The sequence below is a fragment of the Triticum dicoccoides genome, chromosome 4B, assembly GCF_002162155.2.
Source record: "Triticum dicoccoides isolate Atlit2015 ecotype Zavitan chromosome 4B, WEW_v2.0, whole genome shotgun sequence".
Lineage (NCBI taxonomy): Eukaryota > Viridiplantae > Streptophyta > Magnoliopsida > Poales > Poaceae > Triticum > Triticum dicoccoides.
Window position 1 is genome coordinate 682969891 of NC_041387.1, and position 17204 is coordinate 682987094.

Below are 17204 nucleotides of genomic sequence, written 5' to 3' on the forward strand. Positions count from 1 at the left end.
TCTGGACTGATAAGTGGATGCAAGGCCGCTCCATCCAGGAGCTTACCCCGAGCCTGGTGGCCTTGGTGTCGATTCGATCGCGCCGATCTTGCACGGTCGCGGCCGCCCTCCATGATCGCACCTGGATCAGAGACATCCATGGCTCCCCAGGCCCAGAGGCCATGCTCCAGTATGTTGATTTATGGGGCAGACTCTAGTCTGTCGATCTTACCACGGAGCCTGACGCCATCCGCTGGAAGTGGACGGAGCATGGCGAATACTCTGCTGCCTCCTGCTACAATGCTCTTTTTATTGGTTCCACGGCGTCCGAACACTGGCGCATTGTTTGGAAAACTGGCGCCCCCCTCTCGGTCAAGTTCTTCACCTACCTTGCATCCGTCAATCGCTGCTGGACGGCTGACCGGCTCTCTCGCCGCGGGCTTCCGCATGAACCGGCCTGTGTGTTGTGCTCTCAGCAGGCCGAGACCCTACATCATATCCTTGTCGAGTGTGTCTTTGCCTGCACCGTCTGGCAGGGCATCCTCTCCTGGTGATGTCCCACAGCCGCGGCTCCAGATGGCACGCTAGGGTTCTTCGACTAGCTGAGCGACACCCTTCCTCTGACGTCTGCCGACAAGCGCCGTGGGGTCTCCACCATTGCGGTGCTTACGGCTTGGTCTCTTTGGCGTCACCGTAATGATGTGATCTTCGACAAGATAGCTCCCTCCTCCACCTCTCTCCTAGCGGCAATTCAAGAAGAGGCACGCTCCTGGACCAGTGCCGGAGCCAAATGACTTAGCACTATTATCCCCGTAATGTAACTGGTCTTGTAGGGCTGGGCATCCCATTCCCATGCTCGCTTGCATCGCTGTAGCGCCTTCCTGTGCACGCAACCGTGATGCCAACCTGTACTTTCTATCCCCTATCAATGCAAAGATACGCTTCCAAGCGTATTCGTGAAAAAATTACGTTGAGCCTCAAATAGTCATCCTATTTTTTGTTCCTATATATGTTTGTTTGAGCAATGCGTCTAAATTTACTGTAAGGAGGGAGTATTACAATCTTTTTCGTGGTAACTAATTTTGATCAATTGGTAGGACCTCTGCCTTTTCACATAGAAGAGAAAACTGATGCAACAGAGCCCCCCTTTGACTAGTACTAGGCCGCGATTCAACAAGCCAACGTCTCCGTCATCAAAGTGACTAGGGTCAACACCCTATACCACAACTCGAAGCCGTCACTCCGGCTTAAAAAACACAAGTCACACACTAATCGGCCCCGAGGCCACGCATCAGACGAGCTGGCCACTTTGCCGCCCAAAGTGACCGGACCCGACACCACACAATGTGTCAGAAGTCTTCGGAGCCGCCACCGGGGCCTCACACTAATTATTTTTCGAAAAAAGTGTTTTGTTCATCATGAAGCAAACAATTGCCCCCCCCCCCCCGAAGCGGATCCTCTGACGTACTGCCCCCTGACATGGGGCCACCGACGTGTAGGCCCAGGTCCACATGCCAGTGTGCCAATGACACGTCAGGGGAGCCGCGCGCAAAAAAAAAGTAGACGCGCCTGGTAATGTCGTGTTGTTTCCTTGGCGCAAGCGATCCCGCGTCGTCTCTCGCTCAGTCACAGACTGACATTAGGGCGGGGGCAGAGATCCCTCCCTCGAGTTACCGCCCGCATCTCTCTCTCTCTCTCTCTCTCTCTCTCTGCGCGCCACGCCGCTCACCCCCATTGCCAACCGGGCCCCACATAGAACCGGGCTCACATGCCATCGCTTCCGCCAAGAGCACCCCACGTCCCTCGCCCGCCACGTCGCGCCGAAAACGATTTACACCCCGCTCCTTTTCCCCCCGGAAAAATCCATCCTCATGTTTCACCCCCCCCTCCCGCTCTCGGTCAACGAGCCCTCTCTTCCACATTGTATAACTTTTTTGTTTGAAACGTGTGAATTCACGCGTTTCAAACAAAAAAGTTATACAATATGGAAGAATGTTCATGTAATTCAAGAAAACAAATACCGCCATTCAGCAAAATGTACATGACAATTAAAAAAATGTTCACGTGTTGCAAAAAGAGGTTCGTGACATTTAAAAAATTGTTTGGACAATCTATAAAAAAATTCACAAAGTTCCAAAAAGTATTTTGGATCATTCAGAAAATGTTCGGCGCGTATTTAAAAAAAAATTAACTTGTATGAAAAAAATGTTCAAAACATATATTTGAAAAAATATATTAATCATGTATTAAAAAAGGTTCAACGTGTACAAAACATTGTTCATGATGTATACAGGAAATGTACAATGTGTATTAAAAATGAACATGCATTAAAAAAGGAAAAAATATATAAAGAAACACATAAAACAGAAAACCAAAAGAAAAAATGATGAAAATTGGCTCGAAAACACACAAGAAGAAAAGGAAGAAAAACTGCACAGGAACCCGCTCCCAGGAAAGTCCATCTAGGGTCCATCTATGCGAGAATGACATAGTAAAAATGCCATGCCGTACTAAAAATGACATAGTCACACAAGCCGTAAACAAACATGACTTAGTAGTAACCCCTAAAACAAACATGACTTAATAGTAGAGCTGCCATGTTTTAAGTAATAAAATCACCATGTTATTTATAATAAAATTGCAACGGTCTTAACACGAAAATCGCCACGTGGGAAAGTAGGAAAAACATTTCCCAAAATTGCTATGAAAATTGATTAAAATTCCCAAAAGCTTGCCACAAGAGCATTACAAGATGACTTAAAATCGCCATGTTTGAAAGACAGAAGGTTATGAAGTAGCCAAAAAATTTGGCATGTGTACAAAACACCTTGACATGTCAACATTAAGAAAAATGTTTAAATTTGGCATGTGCCAAGTTCAAAAATTTGTAAATCTGCCGGGTTTTTAATGTTTTTTTTGCCGTGTACCTAAAAACGAAAAAAAAACTTGCATATTTTTGGCACATAGTGAAAATGTGGAGGATTCATATGAGTCAAATCGGCAAGTTTATATGGATAGGATTGCGTTTACCTATCTTTTGTTTAGCGATGTGCCAAGTTTTATGCCTACGTCCGATGGCCATCAAGGCGCTCGTTGGAACTGGGACATCTTCCTTTTTTTTTGCGGGAGTGTTGGAACTCAGACATCAGCAGTTAACATCTCCCACAATTCTAACGCCATGTGCGTATTTCTTTTTCATTTCTTGTGAGAAGTTTTCTTTGCCCGTTGTTTGAGGAATGGTATTTTGGCTTTTTGAGCGTTTGTCGGGTGGAACGTGCGTAACAAGGAACGTCGTCGGCTTTGGGTTCATGGAAGAAGCCGGACAGTTTGTTATATCCTTCTCGCCACAGAAACATATGGATCTTTGCTTACATGATTTAATCCTATATGCAGCAGCTAGGCCGTGATTTACCACGTCAATCAATCAAACAAGGCAAGGCAAAGCGAGGAGAGAATGGTCGCCAATGGTGTCCGGCATTTCCGATTTCTTTTGTGGACCCCCAGGAATAAACATAAACAATTCGGGACCAGCGGCCCACTCCACGCGTGGGCCAAGGGCCTGGGCCGTACTGCTGTTAAACAAACAAGGGGTGGGCCCGTGAGGCGCCGAGCCCGTCCGTTTGGGCGTACGGGCGTACCCGGCCGTGGTACCCGGCGGAATGCCAACGACGCTGGTCCGCTCCACACCAGCACGGATCCTCTGTTTTTTTCCAGTCTATAGGGTGCTGTTTTTTTTAATAAATAAAACAAAAAGAAAAATCTGGTGCTGTTTCCATGGCGCAGACGATCACCACTGAAAGAGTGACAGACCGACAGACGAGACGATCTCTCTCTCTTTCTGGGATATTATCTACCTCCCTCTCCCTGAGCCAAGCCGCTGTCAAACTGGGCCCACACAGAAGGGGGGCCCACAGGTCATCGTGGGTTCCGCCAAAGACAAGAGCGCACCTCGCGTCCCTCGCCCGCCACGTCGCCGCTCCTTTTTCTTTCCCCACACACAAAAACAAAAGAAAAAGAAAAATCCATCCCCTCCCCTCTCTTCTCCTCTGTCTCTCTCTCTCTCTGGGAGTGGGAGGGAAGGTCTCGCACTCCCGACACCAGTCAACGACCCCCCCTCTCTCTCTCTCTCAGTCCAGTCAGGCCAGGCCGGCGGCGATCGCGGAGGGGCGGCGATGGTGAGGGGCGGGAGCATGCGCCGGCCGTCTCTGGCGGCGGTCTCGGAGCCCGCGGCGCCGGAGTTCACCCTGTCGGCGGACGACTACAGGCTCATGGAGGAGGTGGGCTTCGGCGCCAACGCCGTCGTCTACCGCGCAATCTTCCTCCCCGCCAACCGCACCATCGCCGTCAAGTGCCTCGATCTCGATCGAATCAACAGTAACCTCGTGCGTCAGGAGCTAGCCCCCTCTCTCTGTATCGCGGGGCGCCTCTGTCTCTCTCCGATTTTCCAATTCCCCCTCCCCCTCTCTATACGAATACATAGGATTCGCCGGTGATTGCTTGATCAGCTAGATTCTACTCTAGTATGTGCGAAATTTGTTTGGAGGCGTATTATTTTTTTATTTTTTTATTGTGGATGGATGCACTCGAGATGCTCTGTATGTGTCACCAAGCTGGGACCATCCATCCATCCACTTACAGCTTTTTATATTTTATTTATTTTGCACTCAAAAATAATCCTACTAGCTTTAGTACCATCAGGCTTTAGGTTTCTTCTTACTACTGGAGTTATCAATGGCTGACAGGTTGATATACTCAACAATCCTGCAATTTCTGTTACCCATTTTCAGCTTGATCAGCTGTTTTCATCAGTGATTTGCATTACCCTCGCCGCTGCTCTGCTCTGCTCCCTACATACATAACCTAGGACTCTTATCTGTCTTATCAGGAGCACTCTTTGGTTGCTATTCTATTATTATTAGTTTCACAAAGACCGCTTGCAACTCTTCTTGATGCGTTGTGCTTTGTGCTCTCTAGGATGGCATGTGGATGCATCGAATTCAATGTAGGATATATCCCATGATGATATATCTTGTTTTGATGCAGTACTTTTCTATATCGTTTCGAGGAATTGTTTCAAGGGATCGTTTCAAGGGATCATGGATGCACGTATTTTCTGTAGTTGGCCCCATCACCTGGAATACCGCTTGCTCGTTTCTCAAGTGCCAAACTGTAATACTTTACCCATGATGAAAATTAAAATAAGTGTTCATAATGAATGGATTTGTATATTTTACTCCTTTTTTAGTCCAATGTTTGGTGCTCTTCCCTCCTGGTGTCCCCTTCCTCCTCAAAATGACTAGCAGTGTATTTCACACCTGACCTCAAAAATGGTACCTGATATCTATATGTCCCTTCCAGGATGATGTTCGCAAGGAGGCTCAGATCATGAAATTGATAGACCATCCTAACGTCATCAAGGCTTATTGCTCATTTGTTGTCGACCACAACCTTTGGGTCATAATGCCCTTCATGGCAGAGGGTTCATGTTTACACCTAATGAAGGTCGCACATCCTGACGGCCTGGAGGAGCCTGTCATCTGCTCTATTCTTAAAGAAACACTCAAGGCTCTCGCTTACCTCCATGGCCAAGGACATATCCACCGAGATGTTAAGGTTGCCCTTTTCCAATCTACAGGGTTTGTGTTTACGCTCGTGTTATCAGTGCTTTTGCTCAACGTATGTATCTTTGTGCAGGCGGGCAATATCCTTGTTGATAGCCCTGGTGTAGTGAAGCTTGGGGACTTTGGCGTATCTGCTTGCTTGTTTGACAGAGGCGATAGGCAAAGATCCAGGAATACATTTGTGGGAACACCGTGCTGGTACCTGTGTTTTTTCCGAATTTCTTCATTTGAAGGCTCAATAAGTCTGAACAATCTATGAAAATGCTTGATATGATTCTTCTTTTGTTTGGTGTTTAGGATGGCTCCAGAAGTTCTCCAGCCTGGAACCGGTTATAATTTCAAGTATGTTTTGAATATCATGCTCATGTTATCTTTGCTACTCTAGAATACCTATAGATGCAGTATTTCAAGTTTCTCTGGTCATTTTTTTAACTATAAACAAGCTATGTGCATTGGAATCATACATTATTAGTACGCCTGTGGTCACTAAAGTAGTCTCTCGAATTTTATGTTTATATTAAATGCTCAGTCACTATCTCTAATTTGAAGAAATAAGGCTATCAATCTTTCTGACAGTTATCTTTTTCATCAATCCACTTTATAATTTCTATACTCTTTATTTTCATTTATATATATTTTCTTCCATGCCGTTGTATTTTGTCTGGGGTCACTTAAGTATCGTCTCAGAATTTTATGATTAGATTAAATGCCGAACCACTATCCCTAGTTTGAAGAAATCAGGCTAGCAATCTTTTTTACATTTGTGAGGTGTGCTCACGACTATTCCCCCCCTGTCCAGAGCTGATATTTGGTCATTTGGAATAACTGCACTGGAGCTTGCACATGGCCACGCTCCCTTCTCTAAGTACCCTCCCATGAAGGTAATGAGTTATTTTATTCTTTTGCAAAGTAAAATACTTCTGTCCTTTTCCAGTTTTTCTGTCTTGGAAAAGAGCAAGTACTATTAAGCAAGTGTTTGATCAGCTTCAAAATTGCCTTTTCTTCTGTAGTTGTTCTTATACTAAAATTTTCACCATGGTGTCCTGTTAGCAGTTTGCAGACATGAGGTTCTCATCATCTTGCTATGCCATGATACTGTTATGCCAAAATAATCCCTGTATTCTGCACTTACGACACATCTTTTTTAGCCTAGCAAAAAAAAAAAAACTCCCCACTTGGGTAAAATTCCGTTATGCTATGTGTGTATGCCTACTTTTCACGAACTTGCTTATACTTACTGATGTTCAACAGTCTTGTAAAATTTAACAATAAGCTCGACGGTCTTGTCCATTAAATTAGCAATTGAAGTGTACAAACTTTCTTGTTTATCAAGGGCATTGTCGAATGTGGCAACCTGTGCATGTGAACTTTCTGTTTAACTGCAGTTTACCTTGTTGGATGCAGGTTCTTCTCATGACCCTTCAAAATGCACCACCAGGTCTTGACTATGACCGTGATAGAAAATTCTCAAAGGTAGTACTGGTCCAGTTCTTGGCTTGTGTCTTTTGGTTATGTTTTAACAGCAATACCTACTTGTCTTTGGAAGCCGCTTCAGTTATTATTACAGAGTGGATATATTAGATTACAGTGTTTATCTTTCTAATGAAGGCTTTTCAGCTGTAATCAGTCTTTCAAGGAAATGGTTGCAATGTGCTTGGTAAAAGATCAAACTAAGAGGCCAACAGCTGAGAAGTTACTAAAGCATTCGTTTTTCAAGAACACAAAGGCCCCACAGCTGACAGTTAAGAGCATCTTAACCGATTTGCCCCCTCTGTGGGATCGTGTGAAGGCACTCCAGGTTTTGCTCTTGTGCTATCTTCTTCTTTTACTTGACACTGGAAACAATATCTCAGTAAATTACTGTGCTTTTTCAGCAAAAAGATGCAGCACACCTGGCTTCATCCGAACAGGAAGCACTTTCCATGGTTTGTGATATTAACACTCTCTTATGTTATTCTTTGCTTTTGGTGCAATTCTTTCCAGGCCATGAAAGCCTGCTTATTTTATTTACTCCATATGCAAAGTGAACTAGCAATCTTGATGATTTGCAATCACAGAACAAAGTAAGACTCACTAGGCAACCAATTTTAGAAGTTGATCTCATATGGGTAATTGGGTATAACATGACCATTGTTGTGATGATGAAGATATAACTAAAACATGTTTGAGCCAAGACATTGTTTTTTTTTTATAATTAACTAAGTTAAGCTAGAACTCACTGACAGATGCTCACCTGGCTATGGGCTGTTTCTTTTTACATGCAAACAATTAATAAAAAAACATTTTAGTTAGTTCGCACAGAGATATCATAACTACTAGCAAATTGAGGTGCTTCTGTTTGCTGTAGAGCTTTTCCTGCAAATTGAGGTGCAGCATGGTAGTGTCAAATAATTCATGAAAACACTGCAGCTTGTATTATTTATCTGTTCTAGAAATGCATGTACGCAATTCCGTCCTTCAATCCACTTAGGTGACTTTTTTGTGGTTTGATGGTTTGTCCAACAGAGTGAGTATCAACGAGGTGTCAGTGCATGGCACTTTGATATTGAGGATCTGAAGGCTCAAGCATTACTGGTAAAGCAATAGCTTCCACAATTTCTAAAAAATTGCCACATGTCTACATGGCTCACTTTTTTGAGGCATAAGTGACTCTGATACGACCTTACAAATAAGCCCCCAAATTTATGCAGATTAATGATGACGATCCACCTGAATTGAAGGAAGATGATGACATCGCCCGAATAACTGAAGTTGATAAGGTTTGTTTGATTTGATTCCTTTTACAAATTAATAACGTTAAACCTGTGCTAGAGCGATGATAGAAAGAGCCTGCAAATGTACTTGATGACAAAGTTTTCTGGAGTGTATCCAAGAGAAGTAATATCATACCCCCTCCGTCCCAAAATAAGACACTTATTTTGGGACAGAGGGAGTATATGTCTATCATAGGAAAAAACTATACTCCCTCCATTCCCTTATACAAGGCCACTATCAAAAATACATTTTGCATCAATACAAGGCCACCAACAGTAATCGAGGCAAAATTTAATGATGTTTCCTCGTACTAGCAACTTTTTAATACTTACATGCATGTGGTCATAATGACACTCCACCACTTCCTTCCCATTCATTCGTTGCATGCTTGTGGTGTATTAATGATCCCGGTTAACTAAAAGAAAAGTTGACTTGCAAAGGAGTCATTAAATTTTATCTTGGTACCTGTAATATGAGTTTGTGGCCTTGTATAAGGGAATGGAGGGAGTACCATTTATCTAATTTGAAGAGTAAGGGTATGATGAGCTAGTGATAGAAGTTATTGCCACAAATGCTTCTGCCTGAATCTGAAGATTATATATTTATCCCTTGTGATGCTAGAAATATTATTGTACAGGACAAGGATCTGTAACTCCACTGGTTACTGTCCTGCAGTTTCTCACTAACTTCTATCATTATAAAAATCATCTGCATTCCCTGTTGCGTTATATCTAAATATTTTTCTATATGCAAGAGAGGATCATACCAATGTTTCTCTTGTTAATGCTCTATTGGCAGGGCACATCTTTTGAGAGTCATTTTGGACAATCAACGCTTCTGAATGGAAATAACCACAGGTTGAATCAGTATGTAACGTTTCAGCATCGACCCAACTCTATAGGATCATTTTTGATCTTATAACAAGAGGAGGATTAGCGAGCCTTGATGCATATTGTTTTCCTGCTAGTAGTGTATTCATACTATTTTGTTATATTTCAGTGAACGAACTTGTACCACTGCAGTAAATCCAGGTGGAAATGGCCCTGAAACAAGTGATGTATTCACTTCTGACCTTGGCAATGCTGATAGTCCAAGGATGGTTGATGGACACACAAAGCAAGGATCAGAAAATGGTTCATTGTCCTCTACATCGAAGCAAGGTTCTGAGGGTGGAAATCACAGGAGTGAAGTTAGACAAAGACAAAGGACATTCTCTGGTCCGGTTATGTATTCCGGTACCCGCAGTAGTTCACTGATTGAAAGAGGTTATATTATTGATAAGTATGTTCGACAATTTCTTCTAACTCTGTTTGATCTGTTACATATAAAAAACATAAGAAAGAAAATGAAGTCCACTTTAATCTGTTTACGTTCTTACTATAGGACTGCTGTTCAGTTCTTCCAGATCAGCTTTCAAGTTTTTAGAGGTTCTGTTTATAAGTCATGACCAAATTTGTTTCGAAGAAGCATTTTAATAGATAGATGAAAGTTTTCATATCTGAGTATTCAGACACAGAACACAGTTCTCCTTTGTATGTGGATTGTGGATAGAGTACGAGTGAAATCTAACTGTATATAAAGGTCATTATGGACTTCTTTGTTTAAACTTCCATGCCGTTGACATCCTTGATATTTTTTTGTAGCCCTAAAGTAATTATAAAAATAGTTTTATTATTATAATGATATGTCCAATACTTGACAGTGGAGTAAACGCAATCCTAATTATTCTGATATTATTCTATTAGGATGGATGGTCTATAATAGCTAATGATTACTCTAAAAGAGCTCTTCCTTGAATCCAGTGTTCTACTCTGTTAGAAGTTTGCATTAGCATACCAGTTTAAGTTGCATTTGATTTTTGTTCCTCTTCACAGGGATGCAGGAGCTCGATCACCTAATAAACAAAAGAGTGACACGGGAAGAATCGATGATCTTAGTGGTCCGCTTTCACTTTCAACTCGTGCTTCTGCAAATAGTCTGTCTGCCCCTATTCGGTCTTCTGGAGGTAGGATAAAAGCATCCACTGTTCTAACGTAACTGTGCACCACTTCTGTCAGTGTAGACTATAGACCTCCAGTCATGTTTAACATTAACTTAGCACATCAGCACAGCACACAGCATGCTTCAGCAAATACATAGCCTGCTTGTATCCAGTCTTTTTGAGATAGGGGTACAACATTTATCATTCTTACACAAGTGTTCACCACTTCTGTAAATGTATATAAAAAGACTTGGGAGTCGCACATTAAAAGGGCATGTAATTTTCTGTCTTGATTTCGCAGGATATGTGGGCTCCTTGGGAGACAAGCCTAGGGTGGAAATAAAAGGCCGATTTTCCGTAACATCCGAAAATGTGGATCTGGCGAAGGTACGTTACCTGTTGAGCAACGCATACACCTTCAATAGGTAGTGCTTATGAGCAAAACAAGACTTCAGTGAGAACTTAATAAAGTCTACTGACAGGTTCAGGAAATTCCAGTGGTCAAAATTTCACCTAAACCACAGGAGGTAAGAACTCAGGTCTCTACAATGAAAAGATCAGCCAGTGTTGGTGCTTGGCCAGTGAAGGCTAAGTCAATGGTATGCTTTCATGTTGCCTGAATTATCATTTGTGGAAAGAAAAAAACTTTCAACTGATTAAGATAATGTATTGTTGCACTAAATTGTTTTTTTTTCTGTGGGGTGATTTTTCCCCAAGCTCTCAAACTAAACAAAACAAGATTAGAGCAACTGAAATATTTTAAGTTTTGTGCAGTTATTTTTATGAAAGAGATGAAGGAGCGTGTTCTCTTTCTGATGTTCTTTACTGTGTACCTTTGTACCCCTCGTTTAAGAATTTCCATAGTGCTGTTAAATTATTTCTGGATAAGATTTGGTATATTTTCTTTTAGAAACATCAACCGCATGGCATGATATCAAGCTAACCTTTACTATAATCTTGGATAAGTTGCATGCTAGAACTGAATTCTAAAGCATGCACGTTGAAATTGGCAGTTTTGACATGTTGGATTATGTATGTTATTACTACTATTATATATCAAAGATGTTTCGTAGATTTGTGGTGCATATCATTTCAGTGAATTGATTTATGTCTGAATGCATCGGTTTTGCAGTCTAATAGTCATCATCGAAGGGAATTCCGTGACAGCTCAGTATCTGCATCAATTCTGATTCCCCATCTTGAAAACCTTGTACAGCAGACCACATTCCAGCAAGTATGGAAGAAGCTCTATATAATGCCCCTCAACACATGTGCATTGTAAATATATTTACTGCCGTACAGTTGACCATTTTCCATTTCCTTTTCACAGGATATCATCACGAACCTAATGAGTAACTTGCAACAGAATGAGAAACCCAATGGTAATTAACTTCTATCGTAGCTGCTCAAAGTTTCAATTTCCCCTTTCTATGATTAAAATATTTTATTTTCTCCAGGGCCGCAGACTAGAGTTCAGACTATGGTGGGTGATACAGGGGTAAGCTTCTCTTGAGCTTAACATATATATATAGGGAAAATGCATCCTACTACCGGGTGTAGTTACACCCATTTCTCATATACTACCATGTGGTAGTATATACTCTACTTTATTATTTTTAATATGTTCACATACTATATCTAAGATACTCTACAGCGAGTTATGTGAAAAAATTGCATGTGAGCCCATGTTTTTATAATATTTATGAAATACGTATATATTTGTACGTACAAAGGAGTATGCTCAAAATATACAACATACTACCTCAAAAATAGTATATATACTACCTAAACATTCTTACATACTACATACTATGCGTACATACTCTCTCATATGATAGATACTACCTAGAACGTATGAAACAAAAGTGGGAGTAACTACACCCGGTAGTAGGAAAAAATTGTCCTATATATTTACAAGATGAGTTTGTTTATGTTCATTATAGTAGTATTGATGCTATGGAGAATTCTTTTGACTCGTAAGCTTGTGCACATGCTTTTGGCAGGTTGAAACGGGCAGTGCTGAGAGAGAACGGAAACTACTTTCTAAAGTATTCGAATTACAGTCAAGGTAGGTCGATTTCTTGGCAGTTGATATTTGGAAGGGATAATCACAAAGTTCCATGTTCAAAGTGTTTGAGGATCCAAGTTGTAATTTACATTTGTCCCTTGCAGGATGATTTCTTTAACCGACGAGCTGATCGCGTCAAAGCTGAAGCATGTTGAGGTCAGTATCGAGCAATTTCTGTAACAGCCGAGTAAATGGACTTGTAATTCCACCCACATATATATATATATATATATATATATATATATATATATATATATATATATATATATATACAACATCACTTAAATCATCATAGTAAAAATGACAAAAAGGATGCGAAAATGAACACCATAATAAAATGATGATGATGCATGCGTGTGTGATGGGTGGTCTTGTGCATTACTTGTTGCAGCTGCAAGAAGAGCTGAATACGCTCTACTGCCAAGAAGAAACAGGCGAGACAAGAGAGGATGACAGCGGAGACCTTTGAGTGGTACAAGGAGGGAGTATTCATTCTCAAGTGACGCCCTGGCTGGTGCTGGTGCAGGTGCATCGAGGCTTTGAGTTGCCGCCTGCTTCCTGTTGGTGAGAGGAAGCAATATATATATATATAATGTCTTGGAAACCCTAGATGATTGGGAAGCAGAGAGAGCTGTCTCTAGGAGGCATATATAGCAGGAGAATATACATACATATATGCTGGTTGGTTGATGGTCTCTAGTTGGAGGAAGGATTTTATCTTGTTGCTATATGTGTGTGTGTGTGTGTCTGTCTGTACATAGCAGTATCTATCTACAGTAGTAGTTAGCAGCATCTGTAGCTAGTATGGTTTGGTTTTGTTGAACTGACTTGAGTTGCGGTCCGGTATCCATTCATTTTGGCCGCGCCGCGCTTATCAGTAGGAGGGATGGATGGCCCATTAAATTGATGCAATGCACAAAAGTGGTACTAGAATGAATAATTGGGAGTGTATGTATTTTTACTACATATCACCATCATCATCATATTTATACTATATCCTAATAAGGGAAGGGAAGGGAAGGGAAGGGAAGGGAAGGGATTTGGAATAATAAAGGACAAGTTGGTTGATTTGGTAATCACCTGCAACTGTTATCTGTTTATTTGATTTGAACTTTTGAAGCAAGTGAATATATATATTGATCCCTCCCTCTGTTAATGGATTGATTGATTATACTTATGAAGATGTCATTTGAGCGACTCAAGTATCCCTCTCTTAATTATATGTACATAACATAATTTGTCCTTAATGCTGGCGTTAATGACTTATCAGTGTCTGCTCTGCTCGTTGGTTGCTTGGTTGGTGTCCGGATCGCGACGGTGACCGGCCGTCGATGCGCCAGCCCGTTGGATCTTTCATTCATGGGTCGGGTCGGGTGGCACTTTGTACCTTGGATTTTCCACAAGAGGACCACCGACCACGGACAAAATAACCGCCCATCACTGGTGAGAGCATGACCCTGATTCATTTTTGTCTAGAATTTATTACGCTTGCAAACTAAAATAGCCGTCCGTCCTCATGACAACATAAATTGCTTCCTTCCAGTGAACATCAGCTAAATAGAACTACCACTTATCAACTTGAAGCCCCCCCCAAAAGATAGGGTTCCTTTGCCTCCCGCCTGTCTGGCTCGTCTCCCATGGCCTTAGGGAAGGCCATGGGGGGCAGAGTGGACCCCGGTGTGAGAGCTCCGTTTTTAGATCTTTCTTCAAGGTTTGTTAGGGTTTGTGTCCTACTCAGAAAGGCGAGAGACAGCGGCAACTCCTCGAAAATGAAATAAGATTCTCCCCGCCTAGCCCTCGTTCCGGTGGTGCGACGTGTGGAGGTATGTCTCCGACGGATCCACCTTCGGTGGATTTGCTCGGATCGGGCCGTTGTTCGTCTTTGTTCTTGTGTCTTCATGTTGGATCCGTCTAATCTACACTAGCGACGATTGCTGTTCTCTTGCATTGGTCCTATAGAGGCTTAGCACGACGACTTTCCGAGTGTGTACTACAACAAGTTTTGCGCTGCTCCGATGAGGGAGTGGTGATGGCAGCGGCGCGCCTTCGGCTCACTTCATTGCTTGTAGTCATCGCTAGGTGGTTTACGGATATTATTATTGTCAACTGAAGCGAAAGCAGACTTGCTTAAGTCTTAGTCTGACTAATATTGTTACCGGATTTCTCTTAGCTTAGTCGACAACTCTGTTACCGGATTTCTTGTAGCTTAATTTAGGACATACCGTAACTTGGCTTTGATGGATATTCTTTCTATCACCAAACAAATGAGACATGCAAATGCAAGTATTTACTCTACTCTGCTCAAAAGGACAACAAAAGTGTTTTCTTTCTCGCTCCAAATGTACTCTACTACGTGCTACGTGCTCTACCGCCGCCGGCTACCCAAAATTCACCGCTCCATGCCGTGGTTGCTGCCGGACCCGGACCAGCGCCCGCTCACCGCCGCCGTCGCCGTCGCCTCGCCTTCCTCCGACGGCGCGACCCCGGAGCCCTCCTTCCGGCTCCTCGTCTTGATCAGCCCGTACAGCTTCTTCAGCTCCCGCATCGGCGCCGCGTCCTTGCCCAACGCGCCGCCGCCCGTCGTCCCCGCCTCCTCCTCCGCCCCGCCGTCCCACTGCCCGGCCCCTGACCAGCTCGTGATCCGCCGGTGCGGCATCCGCGGAGGCGCTGTTGTCGGCGCGGCCGAGCCTTCGGACGCGCGCTGGAGCTGGAGCCTCGTGATGACGGTGCGCAGCGCGCGGCTCGGGGACGCGCGGTTGGCCAGCATGATCTCGCCCAGCTCCGCGGGGCTGGGGCGGCGCTCGCCGGCGGCGTTGAACCCCTCCTCCACCTGCGGGAACAGCTTGTGGTCCGTGAGCCCCAGGTAGCTCCCGGCCAGCGCCTTGAAGGCCTCGAAGTCGCAGAGCGTGAACCGGACGTGCACGTCCAGCCGCCCCGGCCGCGTCACCGCCGCGGGCAAGGGCGCGCCGCCCCGCATGGTGAACACCATCACGCGCTCCTCGCCGCAGCACGAGGACACGCCGTCCATGAAGCTGAGCACCCGCGCCTCCGCGCCGTCGCCTTGGGCACCTTGGAGCTGCAGGTGGCGGTCGAGGTCCTCGAGGAGGATGAGCGAGCGCGGGGTGGTGCGCATGAGCAGCGCGCGGAGGTCGACGACGTCGGCGCGGGACAGGTCCACGTCGTACACGTCGTAGCCGAGGAAGCGCGCCATGGCGGCCGCGAAGGTGGACTTGCCGGTGCCGGGCGGGCCGTGGAGGAGGTAGCTCCGGCGCCAGACGCGGCCGAGGCGGTGGTAGTATGCGCGGCCCTTGGAGAAGCTCTCCAGGTCGGCGCGCACGCGGGCCTTGAGGTCCGGGTCCATGGCCACGGCGTCGAGCGTGGCAGGGTGCGCGAACGGCGCCGACGCCCACCTCGGCGCCCCGTCCACGCCGCCGCAACCGGCGTTCACGAAGAGCCGAAGCTCGCGCCGACGCAGCTCCATGTCGTCGGCCACGGACTCGACGTGCTGCAGGTAGGGCCGCAGCACCCGGGTCCGGTCGTGGCGGCGCACGCGCAGCACGAGGGCCTCCTCCTGGCCGCCGTCCCCGCGGGCCAGGCAGGTCCACTGGAGGCGCGCGCCGAGGAAGGCGTCCCGCGCGGTGTGGCCGGGGCCGAGGCGGAGGGAGAAGCCGCCGTGGGTCTTGTTGGCAGAGGAGGAGAGCACGGAGACGGCGTTGGCGTCCTCGAGCGAGGGCAGGGAGGAGACGTACGCCGCGGCCTTGCGGAAGAGCGGGTTCTCCTGGTTGAGGCCGTCGACGTCGCGGAGCCTGCGTGGCACCTCGTGGAGCTGGTACGCCTGCGTTTGGTCGTCGGTCCAGCGCCACAGCCGGCGCAGCGCGTGGAGCGCGGACCTGTGCGACAGCGCCAGGCGCAGCGCGGCCATGGCGAGCGCGGCGTAGGCGAGGAGGAGGAGGACGGGCATGGCGGCGAGCAAGTAGCGCGCGTTGATGTAGGTAGGTACGTGTGGAGTGAGTTTTGGGAGGGTGGCCGGCCAAGGTTTTAAGAGGTGGTGAATGAGATGGGGCGGCGGCGATGGATCATACTCACAATTCACAGCAGGGTCAAATGAGGGAGGGAGGGAGAGGTGTGGCGTGCGGGGAAGAGAGAGGCCTACGTGTGGCGGCGCTAAAATCTGGTTTGCAGCGTCTTCATTGTCAGGTTTGGCGCGTCGCGCAGCTCTGGCTTCAGTAGCCGCGCTAAAATGCACAGCGCGCGCAGCTCCAGCAACGCGCTAAAATGCAGCGCGCGCGAGCACCCGGCATCTATATTTGTTCATTTTGGTTACAAATTTCACACATCAACACAAAACACATTGCATATAATTTGAATCTCACAAACATCATTCAACCAAACTCGTACTCAAAAGTTCATCCCCACAACATAATTCAACCAAGTTCAAAATGCAAACCAAGTTCATGACACAAAAGAAAGGCACAACAATCAAGCTTCGTCCTCGTCTTCGTCTTCATCCTCATCTTCCTCCGATTCATTCGACTCCTCTGAAGACGATTCTTCCTCCTCCTATTTATTGTTGCGCCACATCCTCATCACGTGAAGCTCGGAAGGTGTTGTCAAGATCTTCAACGGTATCTTCATGCGAAGGTGGCACACCGGCGGCCGAAGGTGCACCCATGCCCACAATGAGAGACGCAAAACTCATGCCATCCATGCCATCCCATGCCGTCCAAGCCGCCCGGAGGTGCTCCAAAGCCACCCATGCCTCCCATGGTCTACATGGTAGCTCCGAAGCCACCCATGGAAC

General features: G+C 45.5%; 2 protein-coding genes across 4 annotated transcripts; one reads left to right on the forward strand and one right to left on the reverse strand.

Moving 5' to 3' along the window:
- Window positions 1-4005: 4005 nt before the first annotated feature.
- LOC119292374 (serine/threonine-protein kinase BLUS1-like) lies at window positions 4006-13367 on the forward strand. Of its 3 annotated transcripts, none has more exons than XM_037571232.1 (21): window positions 4006-4361; window positions 5338-5592; window positions 5674-5798; window positions 5898-5942; window positions 6400-6481; window positions 7005-7073; window positions 7228-7398; window positions 7475-7525; window positions 8106-8174; window positions 8291-8359; window positions 9153-9220; window positions 9354-9635; window positions 10229-10359; window positions 10637-10722; window positions 10818-10862; window positions 11468-11569; window positions 11666-11717; window positions 11793-11833; window positions 12339-12403; window positions 12508-12559; window positions 12795-13367. In XM_037571232.1, the coding sequence occupies exons 1-21, from the start codon at window positions 4152-4154 to the stop codon at window positions 12870-12872; spliced, it is 2148 nt and encodes a 715-aa protein (XP_037427129.1). In that variant the 5' UTR covers window positions 4006-4151; the 3' UTR covers window positions 12873-13367. The 3 variants fall into 3 exon arrangements, with proteins under 3 accessions (XP_037427129.1, XP_037427127.1, XP_037427128.1); XM_037571230.1 differs by having other exon boundaries at window positions 4008-4361; window positions 10818-10934; XM_037571231.1 differs by having other exon boundaries at window positions 4008-4361; window positions 9153-9211; window positions 10818-10934.
- A 1204-nt stretch (window positions 13368-14571) lies between these two features.
- On the reverse strand, window positions 14572-16523 carry LOC119294363 (AAA-ATPase At2g46620-like). The gene has a single exon (XM_037572562.1). The coding sequence runs from the start codon at window positions 16362-16364 to the stop codon at window positions 14793-14795; it is 1572 nt and encodes a 523-aa protein (XP_037428459.1). The 5' UTR covers window positions 16365-16523; the 3' UTR covers window positions 14572-14792.
- Window positions 16524-17204: the final 681 nt, after the last annotated feature.